This window comes from Haliotis rufescens, unplaced genomic scaffold, assembly GCF_023055435.1.
Source record: "Haliotis rufescens isolate VD_foot unplaced genomic scaffold, xgHalRufe1.0.p SCAF_2, whole genome shotgun sequence".
Taxonomy (NCBI): domain Eukaryota; kingdom Metazoa; phylum Mollusca; class Gastropoda; order Lepetellida; family Haliotidae; genus Haliotis; species Haliotis rufescens.
In genome coordinates, this window is record NW_025963890.1 from 20,446,274 (window position 1) to 20,468,265 (window position 21,992).

Sequence of the window (21,992 nt, forward strand, 5' to 3'; positions counted from 1 at the left end):
TCTTATCTGTTGTGACCGAACCTCGCGGTTTATACAGATATATACATTACACGTGTATGGTGAAGGGTTTCTATGGCTTTGCTTTCCATGATGTTTGGATCGCTACGAGTGATTATCACTGCATGATGGACGTCAACAGCAACTTAGATTATCGGATTGACATTTGAATCGACATGACCATTCTCGTCAAGAAAGGGCACTGTGTACATTTTACGAACGTTTCGAAAATAATACATGGCAGTAGCTCTGCAAAGAACCATGGTCGAGTGTTGGGCTGTGATCTCAGGAACACGTGTTGCTTTGCTTGTCTTGCCAGAAAGTGTGGCTGCATCAAGTTCAAACACGAATAATAGGGGAATCTCATTTTTCACATTATCATTATAATAAAATCATTTATTTTCTTTACGGTTCAAGATAAGCGACTTAATAGAAATCCACTGGAAGTAAATAATCTTTATAAAATGCATAAAATACACAACCCCAGACACAAGCATGGCACTTGAATCTTATCGTGCATGCTTATTAAACAGACGTGTCAGCTGGTGTGAAGTGAAATATGTAACGTTTTTTTCTTGGATACTTCCCAAATTCTATTAAATAGGTATGAGATTCGTGAACAGACTATATTGTCAGTTGCAAAATCTGTAGTTACCCTTGGAGTGTTTGTAGCTCCGTTGCTATGTAATACAAGCATATGTATCTACATACTCACCTAGGAATATACAGATGTGGCTAACTTGAAACGATTAATACTAGGCTGCATGTTTTTACTCAACCTACACTATACATATGGACAGAGACCATATATCGGTATATGGTCTCTGATCTGGAGAACATGTAATGATTCAAAACTAAACTGTCTGGCAAGACAAAGTATACGTTTACAAATTTAATATTGGTTGGTTTGTTGTTTAACGCCGCACTCAGCATTATTCCAGCTAAAATTTAATATGACCCTAAAATTAACAAACGTTATCAATACGTTACTATGCTAAAACACAGTCACCGAAACACTGCAAAATTATTAGGTCCAAAACACAACTATGATACCCTATCAAATACGTTAGTCTGTTAAAGTATGTGAGTTGCGACAGTCTTAGCCTTACGATAATTTTGTGAATTCTAAAGGTGGACCGTTGTATGGTATTAAATTCATACGTTTCAACTTTTGACGTGTTTGAAGTATTATTCTGTTAAACTCAATTGGACTGTGCCGTGGATCGTGTAGGTGTCAGCATGTTCATACTCAACAGTATAATTCTAAAAACATTATAAATGGCAAGTAATAAATAAAATACTAAACTCGCTCCCCTGTAAAACCAATTTTATGAAACTCTGAATTCGCTCGTCAGATACCACAACTATTCACTGGTTTCATAAAATTGGTATTACATGGGGAGCTCGTTTAGTATTCTATATATAAGGAAACAAGAAACCTGAAAAGTCAGTACCTACATTCAACATCTGGAGCACAGGCAATAATATTAATCACCACTGCAAACAAAAATAACAAAGCTCCTTCATTTATGAGAAGTGAAAGTTTAATGAACTCAATGACTGGCTGAAAAGTTTAAAATCAACAATAATCGATGAAAAGCATAAAACACATGAAGTTCTATTTCTGGGAAGAACCTGGGGGTTCCATTACAGACATGGTAACTGGTCATCTGCTGTGTTGGTGGGGCACCTGTATCTGACCTAATTTACACCAGAATATATCCCCGAGTCAGTGGAAGTCACTCATAATGCCCTATGTCACTGAACTTGGACTAGTGTTCATAGTGATGGAAGTCACTGATATCTGTATGGGGTAGGAAATGTGGGCCTGAGATTGACAACACAGTGTAATATGATGAAACTTGAAGTTGATGACCAGTGCAGTTTCTTACACAGAAACTTAAACCAGTACATGGGTTTGAATGTTTACACATCAAAATCACTCAAGTGGAAGAAAAACAAGTCAATGTAAGAGAAGAGAAACAAAGCATGGCTTAAACAGTAAGGAGCAATCTTAATCAGTACATAATTAATAACCCTCAACTCATATCAAACAGGCGGAATTAACAATGACTGTCAATTTCCTTCATAACTTTGATGTAGATTTCAAGTGTGCAAGTCAATCCAAACAAGTCACTTTATAACCTGCTGATAAACCAAGTAAAAAAAATTATCAATACTCCCTTCAGATAAACCGGAAAATGATAAAACTCAAGACATAGATCCTGAACAATATAAATTCCTTAGTCCTATTTTTAAATTGATTCAGATATCTTAAATTGATTTAGTTTGTCTTCCCTGATGATTATAGAAGACTATTGGAAGTGACGTAAAAAGTAAGTGAGTGAGTTGTTGGATTTTATTGTCCCATTTTGAACACTATTTCAGTTCTATCATGGTGTATCAGTTTGAGGTGGGAGAAAAGCCTGAAGGGATGCAGGTCTTGGACGTTTACCACTTTGGGGAAACTCACAAGCACAGGTATGATGCTGACAAACCTAAAACATAATCGGCTTGAACCAGGGATTATGATCATAGGTTTCTGGCATGCCAAAGGGACGCAACTCTGAACAGGGAATTGCGTCACATTTGAGGACCAGGTAACCTGTGAAGTAATAATGCTGGCGAGGTAAGCCTACAGCACTGCTACAAAACAGGTCGGTATCTCAATGTCAACATAATCAGTGATAAGCTCTCTCTGAAATAAAAACATATCATTGAATCATTTGTGCATAAACTATACACCATGTTTTTCCATACAAAAAAGAGCAAATATACAATTTACTTTAAGCAGTTAACCATGTTATGTCTGCTGTTTGTTGCAAGTTGAAACAAATAAAATGGAACAGGTGACAGGACTAGTTTTGTACAAAAGGGATGGAACTTAATGGTGTGTTTCTTATAAGAGATGGGTTTACAGCTTAAGTCATGAACAGATTCAGTGAAATGGTGTATCAATGTCTAGTTGGAAAGTCATTTTGGTTTCCTAATAAATAACAAAACAAAACAAATGTATATAATTAGATGTGTGAAAAGAGAAATTACTCCTAGCATAAAATAGAAAGGCACAAAAGATTTATTTTTTTTACAGTTAAAATAATAATGAAGCAATTTCTAATGTATTTATGGAGTGATACACGAGATACAAATTTACATAAGTCTAAAAACTTTTTGAATAATTTACAAGGCATTATAAGATTTTTTTTACAGATTTAAAATGTCTGTCAAAATAATCAACTCAGACTATGTACAAATGTTCAATTGCAGTTTCCAGATTTAGCATAGGCCACTTGTCTTCATCAAAATGTCAAGATCAAGCACTTTACAGCTCATAAATAACAGTCAATGTCAAATCCTTCACCATATTCTGAAATCAAACTTAAGTATTGCCATGCATATATTAAATTCAAATAATAATTATCAAATTTGATGATCATCATCCATAAAGCACACAACATAACACATTGTTCTAAAACTAATACAAGAATTTTGAATTCATAATTTAATATCTGAATCTGAAAATAAAATATATTTTCAGATCATTGTGCAAGCATCAATAACTTTACCTTGACAAAATGTGGGCATGTCTGTGATCAGTTTACAAATTCACACAGAAAGGAAAATAAACTTTATAGGCAAGCTACCTGGTGCTGCTTGTGTTGGCATGAACTACACACAGATTGGAACAATGCCCCAAGGCATATTTCCTGTGAAAGATTGTCATCTTGCCTAAAGAAGTTGATTAAAATTTAGAACTGTCACATGTGTATTGTGATCATCAAAACAAACCTGGATGGATTATGGAATTTGATAAATATGCCTTAACAGCTTAGAAAACAAGAGACTTGAAAAGAATGTATATAATGTTTTGGTGAATGATTCTGAAATTGGTGGTAATGGTACATGCTTAGGTGAAACAATTGAGTTACTAAACATGGAATACAATTATGTACACTTCAAATCATATGGTGGCCTTTAAGGCAATGTAACGTTGTCAACTAGAATCCCAGTTGAAGCATGCAGCAAGAAAGGAAACAACACAGCTAGGCAACACATGGAATGATGGATGGCTCAGTGTTGAAACTGAGAGTGGAAAAATTAAAATATATTTAATTATTATATATGAGTTTTACACTGGTTCCTTCTTTTGCTCATGAAAATTACACAAAAGTGACAGCCATGATAAACACTTCTAACCTCTTAGCACATTGTCATCAATATATTTGCAGTTGCCTAAAATTCAAAAGACAACAGTTACTGGTAATAGCAATGTAAAATATAGCATATGTAAGGGTTCAGAACAAGAAATAGATTAAAAGTAGGAATAATGCATTTCCTTTGAAGGTTTTAAAATCTAATTCCCCAAAACACAGAAACATGGTTGGACAAAGACAAAATCAATCTTTTTTATATTTCACATATACATACATAATCAAATGTTGGAAGTATAATCATGATGGTATCGAGAGTTTTAGAATGACACACTTTCCACATTACAGTACAAAATCTTATCACATATTGTATGCTGAAAGACCTGTATTTGATAAATTTGGATCTTCAATCGCATAAGGCATTCAGTCTTGTACTCAAATTATGTTTTAAGTATAGCAAGGGAAGACAAAAATGATGTAAATGCTAAATTCCCTTCAAGTCCATCATTTCAGTTCATTAACAAGTTGGCATGAATAGTAAACCATCAAGATGAGGGTGATGAGGTAATGTATACAATGACATGATTTTCTTCTGTTACTGGCAGTTTTTTGTACCGTGAAAGGCATTAGATGATATTTTCGGACAAACATTCACAATAATTGAATAACATCAATGTTTCACCTTTTCACACATTTTCTTCATTTCCAGGACACTTTTCTTATCAAGGTTGCTGCACTGTGCACATGGTTTGATTACCTGGACAACAATACAATCTTAGTCATGGAATACCCATCTTTGTTAAATAATCCTAACCACCATTCAGTTGAGCTTGAATGCTCATAATGTATCAATACCATTGATCAAAATCTGCAATTTGTTAACAGATACATCATTATATAATAAATATTTCATCTAACTCTTTTTTGATTTTTCAATAACATACTTCATGATTTTAATATGACCATTTGACTGTAATATCCCATATCCCAAGCTGAATGTTTCAGACCACATAAACCATGTGCAGCATGAGATGGCCTCCGTCTGCCGGTATCCGTAACAAGCAGTGACTATAAGTAGGCTAACATACATGAGAGGAAGGTGTGGCTGGCGTGTGTGGATGTCAGTGGTAACCACCCTGCCTCTGTGATTGCTTCAGGAACTCTTCATAAGCTGCTTCTGTTTCATCATCCATCTCATCATCATTAGGACTGTGAAGAACAAGAAATTAATTTTAACTTTTAAATTAATGTTAACAATTAAAGATTAAGGTCGTCCATTATCAAAATACTATAGCAAGGACCCGCTTAAAACACTGTAAATCTATAGACAATATCAAATAAGCAATTACACATAAGGCCAATTTTTGGTTTCATTGTTCGATCACCAAGTTTTTCTACCAAAGTTAAGAAGTCAGAGGAGGGAGGGGGTGGGGGTATGGGGTAAGAAGAGACATGACATCTGTCTCAATAGAACTGTTAGTGAGCAAAATGTTTGCATTTCTCATGAGACTTATGTGTATTGATGACAATCAACAAAACTCTGAAATTTATTAATTAATCCAATAAACACATGGTAAAGCTGTTCAGATTCAGTGAGAATGTAGAACTAGTGAGAACTTACTAATATCCATAGTATGTCTGGTCCTCATTGTTCGACCAACTACTGTAAGCATCATTGTGAAATCCCTCGTTGTTGGCTTCAGCCTGCCACTCCAGGAAGGCTTGCTCCTCATCTTCATTGAGAATATACTCTCCATCTTCCACCTCCTCATTGTAGAACCCTGCCTCCTCTCGAGTGATGGTCTGACCACTGGCGTTGTAAAACACTGGCTCATTCTGGTAGAACAGATAGTATGGAAATTACAACAAGAGTTTGCCCCTAACATGGCTATATCCCCCGCCCCTGTTGCAGAAATTATGACATAATTAAATCTAAACAAACCCTAAACTTTTTTAACCAAGGTGGAACTTGTCATGGAAATTGTAAAAAAAAGAAGAGTTTGGAACCTAAGTCCATCTTGTTGCCATGGAAACGTAAAAAAAATAAAAATTTCTAAAATTTCTAAATAGCAAAAGGCACCAGTTCAGCATGTACTTGACAGACCTGTAAAGTTTCATGAAAAAATATTGAACGGTTTCTGAGTTATGCTCCGGGAACGAAACGTGACGGACGGACGTACTTTGTTGGGCGGGGGATAATAACAGTTCAAAGCATGGGAAGGATCTAGTGTCAACGCAACCTAGCTGGTACCAGAAGGTGTATGCTCCCAAAAGCTGCCTAAGCAATGACTTCAGACAAAACATCACAAATAAATACATTTTATTCTTAAAATCAAAGCAATCTTGCAAATTCTATCCATTGTCTTGCCATAAAGTAGACAAATTCTGCTGGGCTTGTGACTTTGTTCTAAACCATGCAGTACAGAGGCAGACGTGGGGAATAATCAACAATCGTTTGTCCTTGCTCCTCCATACCTGTAGAAGTTCATGAGACAAGGACCCATTGAATTCTGAGTCACCACCCTGTGATGAGGAGGTGGAATCAGGCCGCCCCCAATTGGACGTCCTTAGGTTCAATACGGATTTGATTAAGAACTTGGAGTTCCTGAAAAATATAGAACAAAATTCCATATGGGTATTAGCTACAACTTTCTTTGAAGCTGTGTTTAGGCACACATGCCTACAGCAAGTAAACAAAATAAATCTGATATTGATACAAATGAATTGAAGTATAAAACTCATATTAACATGATTATCTGTTAAAATGTATACATTGATAACAGTACTCAGACCTGCTTGATTTAAATTTGTGATTGTTAATCAACATCACCTGGGGATTGATAATAAGAAGTTCACAACGCATGCATATAGCACTTCATGTTCAAATGAGGGGTAATAATTGTTGACCTAAAGGACACAACTCTGGACAGTATACTGTGGTGCCACGCATGGCCACTTACCATCCTGGAAGTGGAGTATATATACTGATCTGTTTACAGGTCACCCCTAGAAAACAGCTGTTGGAGTTTAACTTGTGCAATGTAACGTGTCTTACATTGAGTTGGAAAAAGTATGCAGCTTTAACTTCGAAGTGGGGTATAAAGGATTTATTCTCCTGCTGAAAAATCCATGTGCAGCCTGTTTTCTTCGTGACGGGGTATAAGGGATTTATTCTCCCGCTGAGAAATTTATTTCCCTCCAAGGTGGGATACATTGTATTTTATCTAGATTATGTAAACCAATCAGATCTCATTATTCTGACATGTAGGTATGATATGTTCTTTATGTATATAACTCTAGAATTTATATATTGAAGCCTTGTGCAGTAAGAACAAATAAATAAATGTAACTACATTTGACCTGAAACTAAAAATACAGTTTGCTAGCTGTTCACTAAAACTGCTGGTGTCTGGAGTTAACGAAGAAATATAAAAGCAGATGCCATAATAGTCTGTGGGGCAATATTCCATTATCGATTTTATTGTAATAGAATCAATAATTGTATTTAAGCAAAATAAGTTATCAGTAAAGCAAAAAAATGATAAACCCATACACTACTAGTTTCCAGTTTTCACTTACTCTTCTAGCGACCTCGATTGCATAACGAGTTTTAATTGAGAAAATACTTCATCGAAATTATCTGCTGGTTCCATCATGTCCTCCATGTTTGCACCGACAAGCTGTGAACACAAACACAGCTGGTTACTGCAGCCTTCCCAGCAGGATATAATGAAGCAGACAAAATGAAACAATGACATGAAACAAAAACAAGGTAAAACAAATAAAGGGACTATCCAAGAGTTTGCTGAGTGGAAAACTAGTTTATTGGGCATAGGGACTGAGAGTTAGGAAATAAAAGCTTCAAAATATCCTTTAATGTTACACTAACAAATAGATGATCACAATATGAGCAAGATGGGCTCAGCTAATAAGACTGTATCATTGTAGTTAACTTCTAATAAGTAGGCTTCTCATCTGTCTGTTTGCAGTGAACGTATTTATCCCCATGATCACTGTCTGTGACTTCAGTCAGTGGTCCAAAACCTACCGGTAGTAACATTCAGTTCGGTCAAGTAAGCTTAGCAAGTAACTGTCCATATAACAAGAAAATCTGCTGAAAATTATGCTTAGAGCCAGGTTTGGTCTTGCAGACTCAAAAGTTTCTGTTACACATGTACACATATTCTTTGTCAGTCACCTTGAGCAATTGACAGGAACACTTGACCGTCTCTTTGCCAGGCTGAGATAACAATGTGAGAACCAGATCTTTCAGAATATTTGGAAGGATTTTCATCTTCGTTGCTCTTCCATCTGCTGAAGGAACCTGTGCACAAAGTGAGGGAGTTAGTTGGTTTTATGCCGCTTCAGTGTCTTCAGACATTGTACCCATGTGGGGAATCAAACCTAGACCTTCAGCTTCATGCGTGAATGCTGTAACCACAAGGCTACCCCCTCTTCACAATGATTTCACGTCCACAATTACAGATCATCCTACTGGGTGCACTGCAGTGTGAACTGAGGCATATTTTGAACAGTCACATGCCTAAGGAGACACCTCATGCAACTGGTGTTTCAGTGTGGGGCAGGACCAAATCCCTAGAAACTCTCAAAGGTAAAGCATGCACCTAGTGCAGAGGACAGAGGACAGAGAATCTATTCTGGGTGCAATGACACAACATGTTCTTTAACACAACTAACCTAAGACTGAGACCAAACAGACAACACAGTTATCTCAAGTGACAAAGTTTGTAGATATTCTGCTTTTAAAAGGTAATGTTGAATGAGGAAACTGTGAAATAAAGATCAACAGCTTAATTGTAAACAATATGACATAAAAAGGGTTATTACCTCCAAGTTAAGGAACAATTCCCCCATAAATAATGTGAAACCAGTGAGTTCCTCAACTTTGTCTGGTATTGTGACCAGTTGCTCTCGTTTCTCATACTGTTTCTGACATCTGAAATGAACATTGTAACATCAGTTTAGAAGCTGTAGTTTCATGGTACTATGTTTTTAAAGATATGGAGCTTCCTAAGATATTGAGCTTATTAACCAAGTGTGTATCTTTATTGTGTAAATTATCTTGGTAATAGAGGTTTAATGGAAATGTCACTCTATGACTAGTTGAGCTAAAAATAATATTACTGGTGTCGCAAAACCATTTGTTTGGATGAAGCATACCTTTTCAAAAAGGCATTTCTGAATGAAGCAAACAAAGAATGATCTTTGAGTCTGCTGCATATCTGCTGGCATATTCTGGCCCCTGTGTATCGAAAATTTGACTCTGCAACACTCTGGAAAACCAAAAAAACAAATAAGATATGTACAGAGCAAGCAGAGAACACTGCAACATGTAATTAACAACATGAACACAGTGTCTCCACCTGGTCATTCAAACCAAACTTCTACACTGCCTTATTGTCCATGAAGTAACACCAACATAACCATTATATGTCTCTCTGCGGCGTTTTTTACATTAGCAGCTATGAATAGGACTGTCCTTCACTTGTTGCAATATAAAATGTATCCTATTATCAACAGTGACAGACAATATAAGACATGAAAAATGACCTGTCATACACCTGAATGTAGCGTAATGTATTCATGACCTCACTATACCATACTCCTATCATGGCACCAAGTATTGCCTTGCACCAAAGCTGCAATGAACTGTAAAACACCTAGCAATAAAAAATTGGAAAATGAGATACAGTGAAAGTTGGTCAGATCACCTCACTTTCCAGCTGATCTTGTTGGGAAAGGCCATTTGTATTAAATAACATTACTCATAATCCACAGATTAATAAATCGGAAAATTATTAATGCAGACAGTTTCATTGGGAACAGATAACCGAAGTATAAATGTGTTTAACTAATTATCAAAATTCACCTGGAGAAATAAAACGTCAATGATCTCTGTAAGATGTTCAGCAGTGGTGACCCCATGTTTGAACTTCTCACACAAAGGTCGCATGTACTCCTCCACGTTGCCAGGACTGGTGTTCAGTATCCTCAACACCTGTTTGAACTCCTCCAGGACGGGATCATAGTCAATCTGGGAGATGTAGAAAGTCATCAATGATAACTTGAATCTCACTAAAGTCCAATCTCTTACCCCGATCAATATATCTCTCCATAAGAGGTTATGTCAGGTTAACTTTGTCCTAGGCATTTGGGGCAGTACATCTAATTTCAAATCATCTAATCTCAAAAACAAAAAGTAAACGGGTAGTTCTAAATGCAAATAATAACAGCGAAGCTATATTGTGAATATGAGTAAAATCTAAATATTTTTTACATTTGGATACTTATCCTGCATTACTACCTTAATGCTTCTACTGCTGTTCTTTTGACCTAGGAGACAGAGCTGTGAGAGGTCTTGGCTACAGAAGTTGTTGTATCAACCACTTCTGTGGCCTCTTTCCTCCCACAGATTTTACTTAATTCTTTAGCTAATCCTGCATTACTGCCATAATGCACCTTTATCAGATGGAGCCGGGGGGGAATACTTTTCAGATGGAATTTAGGATAGACCATTCAACCAGTCCGGGTAACCAGATAACATCCTGGAGGTTGAAAACGAAAAAACCCACAGACCTTCCTGTCCTATAGAGCCACATGAAGTATAGGAGGTGCGAAATCCAGTCGTAAAAAACAGGAAAAGTAGAAAAGGGTGTCAGCCAAGTTCTAAATTCCAATTCATGTAGCAGGAATAAGCGGAAAAATGAAAAAATTACTACCAGATAGGTCGCAGGGTCAGTTCAGAGGTGTAAGAATCAAGATCATCTGGGGTGAGTGACCTGCTTTGCTACAAACTGTGGACCAAACCTATGAACACCTTGCACATCCTCAAGAGACACGTCTTGGAGGCAATGGTGGATTGCATATGCAGAACAGTTGCTGTGGAGAGCCATGGTCGACAGCTTGGATCTCCTGGGGGATGTTGGCTAAGGCAGGTCCTGCTAGGTTGTACGCCTGCAGTATGATGGAGCGCAGCCATAGTGAGAGTGTTATGACTAACTTCCATGAGACCGGAATAAACAGTCTTTTTCGAGATCGACGTTGTGTCTTGGATCAACAGAGGAAAACTCAAACTGGGCACAGAATTAGTTCATCCACAACTTCGGATCCCACTATCGATGACAAGAGAGGAATGGTGAAAGATCTGTCTGGCTGTTGAGTCTTAGCAATGAAATCAAAGCACAGCCCAAGATGCACACTTTCAAATCCCAAACTGGGGGATGAAACTTGGCATGTTGATACTCCAGACGAAACGACCTCAAAAGTGACTGAAGTTCCAGGATCTCGGTCATTCTGCGATCCGTAGGAACTGCCAACACAGAATGGAGGCCAGTAGGGATGACAAATGGGGAGTCCCCTTGTTGCGAAGACACCAGACGATCGTGTAACGGACGTAGTTGGAGTCGGCCTCTGGCTGTCGAGCTGACGTGAGAAGGCCTATTATTATTTGTCTTTGAGGCTGTGTGCGAACTTTGTGAAGGGCAGGAAGAACATGGTGCTATTTTTATGTGCCACCTGTCGTCTGGAACCAGGAGGAGATCCTGGTCCATGCCAGACAGGCCGCCTATGAACTGGAGCTTGAGTGACGGATTGAGTTCTGACTTGAGCTTGTTATGCAAGTTTCTGTGTCCTGATGATTTAGTAGGCAGTCATGGATGTAAGACTCAAACTGAATGTTCCTTAGTTGCCGGTATGCGGTAATTGTCTTGGTAATCTGGGTAAACAACCCCGGGGCTGTGGAAATGCCAAATAGGAGGATCACCCACTGGTAGTGGATACCCTGAAGAAGAACCTGAGCAACTACCTGTAACTGGGGTGGATGGGGACATAAAGATAAGCGTCCTGGAGGTCAAGACTGATCAGGCAATCATTGGCATTGATTCTGGTCCTGAACAGTCTCAACGTAGTTATATAAAAGTAGGGAGGACGTTCCAGGAAATGCTTGTTGAAGACAGCGACATTGTGTATCATCCGAAATTTGGATGAATCCTTCTTCAGCACCAGGAACACTGGGGAACAGAATGTGGGGAATTGGGGACCTGGGGAACAGAATACCCGATGAGCCTGGTGGTGGTAATCTCTGCCAAAGCTGCCTGGAGATGATTATGTTGATGGTAGATTTGATGTTGTTGAAATTACATCATAGTACATAAATGATCACCCGATTAGGATTGTCCTCGGTAAGTTCGAGATTGAAGTACGAAGGGAAGACCAAGAAGAGATAGAGCCATGTGTATGAGACCGCAGACGTGTAGTGGCCTCCTCTAAAGAAGCCAAGGACGGACAAGAGGTAGTCGTAGATATTGGCAATAGAGGTGTGTGAATATGCAGGGTAAGGGGAGGTATTAGCACAGGTGCAGAGGCCGGGGGCGTTGGAGGTGTACTGATTGATGGTTGAAACCTTGGCGGCTCCAGAGTAATCATTGGTGTCGTGACAGCCAAGGGGCACGTTGGGTGTGTTGTTTTCTCAAAACCGTGAGGTAAACAGCTTAGTTGCTAGGGGAGAGATTGTGGAACAGTGACGAGGTGAGGTGAGGTGAAATGGGGTTTAACGTCGCGACCAAGATTATTGCATTTATATAGCGACGTGCATGCACGTGTATGTGTGTGTCTGCTTGTACTAGTCCGGACTGATGCCGATTTATAGTGCTAGCACACTGAGATACCATGCCGCAGTTTAACACGAATACCCCACTCAGACACAGTATACTGACTCCGAGCCGACCAGTCCTTGTTTTAGCCCCATAATGCCAAGCGCCAGACAGGGTAACAACAAGTACCATCTTTTAACGTCTTTTGGTATGACGCGGCTAGGGATCGAACCCCGGACCTTCCTCTCTCTGGGCGGACGCTCTACCATTAGACCACAGAGGCGGTCGGAACAGTGACGATGAGGAACAGGGGACCGTGCAATTGGCGCACTGGAGGGGTGGATCCCTTGCTGATTTATTGCCCTAGCATAATGAGCAAAGCGACATATAATCTAAAAAAAAAATAGACAAACATTGCAAGCAGAATAGACACACATGTCAACAAAGAAAGACGGACATGTAATTATAACTCAAACTTCTAGAAAGTTTACAAGAGAAATTACAAAAAAAAGAGTATAATTATACAATTAAAAGGCCCAGAACTGAAAAGTATTTAGCACATGAACAAGAGCTAAGATAGACATATTGAATTATCTAAACACAAGACATGTAAATATGACAACATGGCAAAACAAGATGGCGAAGGGTACAACACACGCACAAAGTAAGCATAAGTCAGGCAACAATTACGCTAAGGTAAGCCTGAAAAGGCTACCCTAGTACACCAGACTACAAAATACACAATCAATGGAGAATGTATTGGTTGCCAAAGGATAAGCAAAAGGATAGGCGAAGAATGCAATCTGGTTCTCAAATATCTGTTCAGTCCGATGACTAGCAGTGATGTGATGATACCTGACATCGCCATTTCCAGTAACATGGTAGCTGTGGGAGTAAGGAAGCCACACAACTGGTTGGTACAACAACTTATGTAGCCAGGACCTCGCACAGCCTAGGTCAAAAGAACAGCAGTAGAAGCATTAAGATAAAAACATTAACACTGGGTTCACCTGACTTGATGTTCTATCGAGGGTTTGTCAGATATTGAGAGATAGGCATTTAAAATATGCAAAAAATTGGATTCTAATGAGATTGTGAAAACTGCACACAGTCTGATGAAGGAAAGAAAACAATCATAACACTTACCAACCTAAGTTGGATTCTCAGACACTTGCATTATTCAAACTTTTCAGGATACAAATAATGACAGTTACTTTTCACACATTGTTTCACATAACCTACATGTAAGCTCCTTAAGAGCCAATCCAGCAAAGAGCCTGACCTAATTAAGAGCGAGAAATGTTCCTTATCAAGGAAATGTATAACAGCCTACAGTTGTGACCCAACAAACCAGTGATTGAAGGCATGAGCAACGATGTACACCTTTTAAATAATATACCCAACAAACCAGTGATTGAAGGCATGAGCAACAATCCAAACCTTGTAAATTATGGACCCGACAAACCAGTGACTGAAAGCATGAGCAACGATCCACATGTTGGGGACACAACGACAGTCAAGTCAACAAGTCTGACTACTTGTTCCTCGTTAGATAGCTCTTACTACAAGCGCTGGATGCTGTCTGGGGACCTATTCTTCCCTAGAATCATCATGGGGAGCCATACATGTAGAATCAAATTCCAGAAATAAATGTTACTGGGAACTCAGAATCCCCTTGGGTTGTTCCCAGTGAGTGGTATCTTATAGTCTGTGCTCTGTCATGTGTATGTATAGTAGATGTGCCGTTTCCGAAACCAGTGTCAGATAGTGTCAACATAAACCAATGCCACCCAGGGCAGGAGAAAGCCAGTCTTTCAAAGATCAATGCATGATCAGCCATTTTGGCCAACAAGTGCATATTAGTTGATTTTATGACCAGTTCTAGGTCACAATTCTTTATTTGATTAAAATGTTCTTGAACACTTCATGATTTATTACTCTGTGTATTTCAACCATCTATACAGATGAAACCAACAATTGTAAGCATTTTTTTTGTCTAATGAACGCTTAGCAATAATCCAGCTGTATGATGGCAACCTTTAAATAATGATGTCAGGACCAGACAAACCAGTTACTGATATTGTGAGGAACAATTCAAAACATTGGGGTATGTTGACGCACAATCAACAAAATCACTTGGCCTGACCACCCAGTCAATAAAGTCACCTCGTATAACAAGCATAGGTTGCTGAAGACCACTTCTAACCCAGAACTCCATGGGGAAGCATTTCTCTGATCAACAAGTATGTAATTTTTCACTCAATGCACATAATTCAGCAATAACTCAGGCAGGAAAGACCTTGTTATGCGTGGATTAATAACAGACATTTAAACTTAAACACAGATAATGTACTAGTGACTGAAAACTATTTTGCAAAGGTTCTTGCACTAGGAGCACTTTGAATGTAATGAAAATGGTTGAAAAAAAAATGAAAGCACTCAATTAAGCATAAGCTCACACAGACAGTACCTGTGGTGGCAATATAAAATAATATATATGCCAAAACCATTCATTAATCTTTATTGAGGTTGGGACCCTTATCTCACGGTTCACATGCTGTGTAAGCTGATGATCTTCATTCTTGAAGATCATAAAAGTGTCTGTAGCATACACCTGCTACCTATCTTTTCAGATACAAGACTAGATTATGTATTTGCAACTGGCTACGGGTATATGAAATTTTAGTCAAGTTTCAAACTGATAAGAAATGTCAAACAGAAATTTGTTTGAGTTAGCACTTTGAACAGTACATCAGTTATAGTTGTCATAAGATTGTATGGTGACATAAACAACTCAAGTTCATCTTGAGGATGAGAGTGTCTGAAAATGCAGCCAGGCATCGTCAATACTTCACATATATACACCACCTTCATCGATTACTGTTGAATATATACAGCCGCCATGCACTGAAGTCACTATTTTTAACCACTGGTGAGAGGGAAACAAGCAAGTTTTCTGAGACCAATGAGCTCTCAAATTACATCTCACCATGGCAACATATCTTGTGCAACACATGTTACAACCTTGCAGCCACTTTCACAATATATTGCTTTTCTACCAGGCAACGTGATTACTATTCTGAACAACCATCTACGTCATTGGGGTATGATGACATGTAATCAACCAAGTTACCTAGTCTGACACCCCAATCCATTTGGTCACTGCTTATGAGCATCATAGGTTGCTAGGGACCTCTTCTAACCTTGAATCCCCACAAGTTCGGCCGTATTTATTCATGGTAGTCAGACGAATGTAGTGTATAGAAACCCGTGAAGTATTAATGATGAGGCCAAGTATTTCCCTTAAGGGACTCTTGAACTTTTGGAACTGTACAATACTTGACTAGAGTGTAAAATTTACAAACTGAGCTTCACAGTTATATACTGCCCTTCATTCACACTGAATTAAATTGATTGTTATACATAATTATATCATAAAGTAAATCCATTGTTGTCAGTTCTCTAACTCTACCTCTAATATTTAATAATCCCTAATTACCATTTACAGAGCACGACTTGGTATTGCATTCTGTGATGACTTTGTGCATGCACATGGAGAAAGAATGAGTACTACCTGCTGAGGCTGTGAGTACACGTCAGCACCCATCTGCTGTCTGGGCACAAACACAGGGGCGGAAGCGGACAGTGTGGGGGGCTTATAGCCAGATCGGCCCTACAACAAAGTCAGCAGTGCTAACACTTGATATTCACAAAAGGGCGAAAAAATATTGTGGTATTGTGGTTAGGAAGGCCATTGTTTTATATAAAAAATAATTACCCGTTCCCACAAAATTGAGTAAAAATAATAAGAATTACATAATGTATAAACAAAAAAAGAATAGGTCACATATGCAGTACCACAATTGTTAACACCTTCGTAAAAAAATATGCAATTTTATTAGAAGATACTTTTTTCAGAAAATATTATCTCCCTTGGAATATGTAAATGTCAAGTGTTCAACAAATGAAGCATTTGGCTGAAAGTTATCTCCAGTACGTTTAAACAAAGCAGAAAATGTATGTAACTGCCCTATCACTGTCTCCATTTGAAAATATAATGATCACAAATGCAACTGGCATCTTTCATAAGTTTTAATACTACAGCTGCAAAAAGCCGGATCATTGCTGATGCTGCTGTCAACATAAATTACTCAACCACTTCCTTTCATGCTCATTGGTCAACTTAGTGTTTTTCTCTCTCAATCTTTCTTTCCTTCCAAAGCTGAAATTATTACTTTCTTATTCATAAATATATCTACTGAAGTAACAGCTTTGGTGGACACAGACACTATTGCAACAACCCATTAGTGGTTGACTGGAAATATTGTTCCATGCGTAAAAATTATCCGGCAATAGCGATCAGCTGTAGCAAAGTTAGTACTACACTTATGGTTATTATTATCCTAAATACATATAGTAAAGTTGCAACAAAAATAACACATTATTGGAATATATTACTCCTGAAAAAATAATAGTTTAAGATACAATTCTTCCGATCACAGCATCAAAATTCTTTAAAGTTATATTTTGGGTAATTTCTAACCGTATCACCGGTAGAAATTGTGTGTACAGCTAACTGCTGTTTCCGGATTAGTTTATGAGGAAATACACACGGTTATCGTAATCTCTGCATATAAAACAATGCCCAGTAGAGCTGGAAATACAATTTAAACTGTAAATCATCATGTCCAGTGATTTTAAATTTGTATTAACCAAATATATCACCTGTTCGTTTACCTGAATTTGATGAAGGGATATGATGTAAAAACTTCTGCACATAACAATTTCCCCCCGAAAAATGCTGAATTCCCTAGTTTGAGGTGAAAATGATACAATAGACATACATGTACAACGTAAAAAAATTATTATTTATTGTTTATTGACCTGTGTAGTAGCAATGCTGTTGTGCATACAAGATACAAAATTAATCTTTTAAATTCCATTCAGTACTCTAAGTGTACTCTTTAGTTTTGCAAGTGCTCATATATTGAAATAATGAGTACGTACTCCTGATGCTGAAAATTATCTGGAACCCTGTAACTTGAAATGCAAGCCAGAAACCCCCTTTATGATATTTATATGGCTCACAAAGTCTTAAGTTTTGATTTATATCTGTATAATTTTTACATTGTAAACAAAGAGTGACTAACAGCTATGCTTTTGTACACAATAGGGGTGAAACGATACAGTAAGGTCACAGTATTATATGTATTGTGATACGCATATTTACGTCAAATCGCATTGAAACTTCTTGACAATAGATATTTCAAAGCAGGTTGAAAAAAAGAAGCTTGCTATAGTCACATGTTCGTAGTGGCTACTTTTGGTAGTAAACTTGAAATGCAAATTAAAACACATTTTGCTATACCTGACTGACAAAAACACCAGGGGTCATTAAAAGAGTTGTAAGTATTTTATTTCAATGTATCTTGTATCGATACAGAAAAATAAGTATCATGTGTCGTATTGTCCCATGAATACTCACAACTCCTCGATGTATTGCTTCACCCCTAGTACACAACTAATACAAAATAGAATTTGAGAAACTAAGCCAGCATTCAAGATCAGAAGAAGTAGAACAGAAGAAAAGACCCAATAGCTCACCTGATTCTAATAATTATCATAAATAAAAAAATTGGATCAAAAGCCTATAAGATTTTTGCAAAAAAGGCAACACGAGATTTCACACAACAAATGTACTTGCTGAACATAACACACTGATACATGAATTACTGTCTTCAGCATGTTGAGTAAAGGGACAATTTACATTTCAACAGCAATATCTATAACAATTAAATGTTGTATTAAGAATTCAAAACTATCGATGCTGATCAGAAAGTTCACCTGACTGTGCATCTTATGGAGAGAGATATGGTATTGGGTGTAATAGATCTGATTTTAATGAGAATATTGCTCAGACAAGAGTCAGCTTTGTCAACACTGTGCTTTAAGTGGAAATTTGGAAACAGAAGGATAACTAAAGCGTCATGAACAAATGATAACAAGCAATAGGCGAAAATGGGAATAAACTGCCACTATTAAAATTGATTACAATACTTTGAACATATATATAGTAAAACATCATTGCAGGGATCATTCAAGCAACGTTTCAGCAACATTGGGTTTTAGTTTCTAAGAAGATTTCAAAAACGTAAAAGCTTACAGTGGACAGGAAAAGACATAAGCAATACTTCAGCCTCAGATTCAGGTGAGCTAAAATTTCAGCATGGCAGGCCTTGTTTCAGAGAAGATATCAGAAAGACTGTGATAGTGGACAATAGGAGAACTTGCCTAGACAAACACAAACACAATTTAGTAACCCTGTACCAGTGTAAGTTGCACTGTTAAAAGAAAGGCAGTTGACCAAGGGAGATAATTTAGATGGAAAAGTCTCTTAAACTTTGATCTATCCCTATCCAACCTGCATTTCTGGTAATCACAAGTTTTCTGTGAAGTAATTATTGGAATCAACTAAATTTCAGTATTGTAATAGTGTAATTAATATGTCATGAGATTGTAGCCAAGCATGTCCAAATATTCAAACCTGATGCCAGTCACAACGAAACATTTTCAAATATTAATGTAATAATAACATTATCAGAGGGTCAATGTCTATTTACAATTACAAACAGCACAAAAGCAGTTAACATGACAAAAAATGCAGAGTAAGCCATTGACAAACATAAAGTTGTGAAAATAGAATATGAACATGAGGCATGATCATAAATGAATAATTCAATTTCTTCAGCCAGAGTCTATTACAATTCTGTTTGACCTAGTGAACTCAGTGAATAATAACATATAATAACACTAAAATCTATTGAAAATGATACCAAAAGCCAAATGCAGGCAAATAGACTTAAAAGTTTTTAACACAGACTGCTATTAAATTAATGTTGAATTGATTGTACTTAAATGCAAAACACATTTACAAGATACACATGTACATCAAAATACAATTCCACAACACATTAGGAAACTAGTGTTGTTATGTGTATTTTCAATAATAAAGCTCGAGTGGCCTACCAGTCAAAAATATAATCAATTACATTTAGAATCTTTTATTCATCTGATAAATTGTAACTTACTGATGATCCACCAAATCTGGGAACAAATTCAGGAGCACTTGCAGACAAGTTGGAGGCCTTCGTCTGACCTCCCCCTACAAAGAAAAACTCTAAGCTATAGGCATACTCATGGTCATATGCTGTCGCTGTTATACAATCAAAAAATTACCATATGAATATTACAAACAAACGTCAAAATTTCATGCAACTTTCCACCATTGAAGGCTACAGGCTAGGGTGTTATGTGTCAACTGAAGTTACACCTTGATTGTAACACATTTCATGATCACAGCCCAATCAGATAACATATCAATATCAACTTGTTGATTTTTCAGTTGGGAATCATTTCCTAGCTTAAGCTACCAATTTAGTTATGCTCTTTCTTGTAAACATAGTACTCGAAATAAAATGTCCAGAGCACCTTTAGAATACAGCACCACATCTTCTTGTGAGGATGATTTCTGCCTCGGATTTTGAATCATTACTGGACACATGTAGCGGGTGAAAGAAGCTTGTGTGGATCTTCCAGAACAGTTTCCAGTTGCCAAAATATTCTACACTACTCCATTTCATCCTGATTTCTTGACGTTTTTTGTGATAATGGGGTTATTCATTGTAAAAGGGATCCAAGAGCTAAGGAAAGATTTCGCTGTAACTTTCCCAAACACAATTAACTAGGGATAGATGATCAGTGAAGCCAGATCCACAGCCGCAAAAACTGGCGCATACAAACCTAATTGATTTAATGCAAAAGATGTTCCATGATTCATAGTGTACAGACCCACAACATTTGGATGTGTACAGCGTCAATATAATATATCTAATAAACTGCATTCATGTGCATAATAAATCGAAAAAATAATACAAGCATATTTGTTGCCATTTAGAATCCTTTTAGTCCCATGAATTAAGTTGAAAATAAAATATATAATATATTGAAATAAAGTAGTGCTTTCATAAACTAGCACTTGCTATAATATGCACCGCCTCTGGCCATATTTAGTACACAAATATTCAAAACTGTCCACATCACTGGGCTTATCCAATGACATTGCATGTAGAGATAATAGATCACTGAGAAAAGCTTATGCACACTTGATGATCCCAGCAACTCTGTTGATGGCTGACATCACAGGGATTGTTTCGCCTATGTGTTTGCAACAACATTTCACAAATTACATCACAGGGTACTGTGACGTTTGTGTAGACTTTTGTGGTGCTGAATTCTAAAGGTAAGTCAAATGTCCTACATCTGAATTCACAACATGAAAAGGTAATATGGATACAATTTCTGCACCACAAAAATGCATTTTGAAATTTTCCAATTTTCATTGTTTCACACACAGATAACTTTGACATAGTATAAGCAAATCTCTGGTCATCCCCTAATTGACATAAGGCTTAGCAGCAGAACAATTCAGCAAATATGCACTGCCATATTATCATCACAGTAAAGTGAGATAAAAAAAACAAATATTACATGCTTGTATTTGCCAGAAATATAGTTCACAAAGGCATGACTGAAATAAGGGCAAAATGAAACTTCACAGTGGTAACAAGATACTATATCCCTTTAGATTCATTTTCACAAATCCAATCTAGATTAGTCAAGTTGCTTACTTTGATTCAAATGAAGTAGGCTACACTTGGCTGACAGAATAATTAGCATTCTCATTCTTCCATAATATGACAATCGTTATTATGGTTTTGTAATATTCATGACAGGGACATTACGTCGGTTACTGAATAAATATACAAGACTTGTGGATGACAAAAATGATCCATATGGTTTGCAAAACATCACACCACGGTTATTTAGCAGACGAGATATTGTCTCTTCCTTTGGCTGCCGCAATCCTGAATTCGCATTTTCTCCTGCTGGCATGTCGTCTTTGCTTTGTTGACCTCCACAAGAAGCCATTGCTTCAAATAAGCAAGAACCTAAATTTTGATCGACTTGTCCAGGAGTTTGCTAAGAATGTAAAGTCTGCGAAATTTTAGCCTGCCCGTCTTCCTTTCCCAGATTTCCCTTCGCTCCGTAACATTTGATATCAAGAAATGATGTTCTTACAATATATTTCATTATAAAGACAACAAAATATGGACCCTTTGTAAATACATTTTTACAACACTGATTTACAATTATACATTCATTAAGACTTATT

The 21,992-nt window shown here is 37.3% G+C and overlaps 1 protein-coding gene across 5 annotated transcripts; it reads right to left on the minus strand.

Annotated features, from left to right (window-relative positions):
• Window positions 1-1,523: 1,523 nt before the first annotated feature.
• On the minus strand, window positions 1,524-21,868 carry LOC124114187 (polyadenylate-binding protein-interacting protein 1-like). 5 transcript variants are annotated; one of them, XM_046474766.2, is made up of 12 exons: window positions 21,634-21,868; window positions 19,849-19,922; window positions 16,335-16,433; window positions 10,039-10,203; window positions 9,330-9,442; window positions 8,997-9,105; window positions 8,347-8,472; window positions 7,728-7,828; window positions 6,624-6,753; window positions 5,770-5,984; window positions 5,237-5,357; window positions 1,524-4,905 (listed from the first exon to the last, which is right to left on the minus strand). In XM_046474766.2, the coding sequence occupies exons 1-11, from the start codon at window positions 21,746-21,748 to the stop codon at window positions 5,270-5,272; spliced, it is 1,335 nt and encodes a 444-aa protein (XP_046330722.1). In that variant the 5' UTR covers window positions 21,749-21,868; the 3' UTR covers window positions 1,524-4,905; window positions 5,237-5,269. The 5 variants fall into 5 exon arrangements, with proteins under 5 accessions (XP_046330722.1, XP_046330721.1, XP_046330723.1 ...); XM_046474765.2 differs by having other exon boundaries at window positions 1,524-5,357; XM_046474767.2 differs by lacking the exon at window positions 21,634-21,868 and adding an exon at window positions 21,448-21,623 and having other exon boundaries at window positions 1,524-5,357.
• Window positions 21,869-21,992: the final 124 nt, after the last annotated feature.

Excerpts from the sequence above, each read along its gene's own strand:
- LOC124114187 (XM_046474766.2), bottom strand. The coding sequence starts at position 21,748 with ATGGCTTCTTGTGGAGGTCAACAAAGCAAAGACGACATGCCAGCAGGA. Across the intron at positions 16,434-19,848 it reads CCAGATTTGGTGGATCATCA|GGCCGATCTGGCTATAAGCC; the intron begins GTAAGTTACAAT and ends ACTTTGTTGTAG. Across the intron at positions 6,754-7,727 it reads CAATCGAGGTCGCTAGAAGA|GAACTCCAAGTTCTTAATCA; the intron begins GTAAGTGAAAAC and ends TATATTTTTCAG.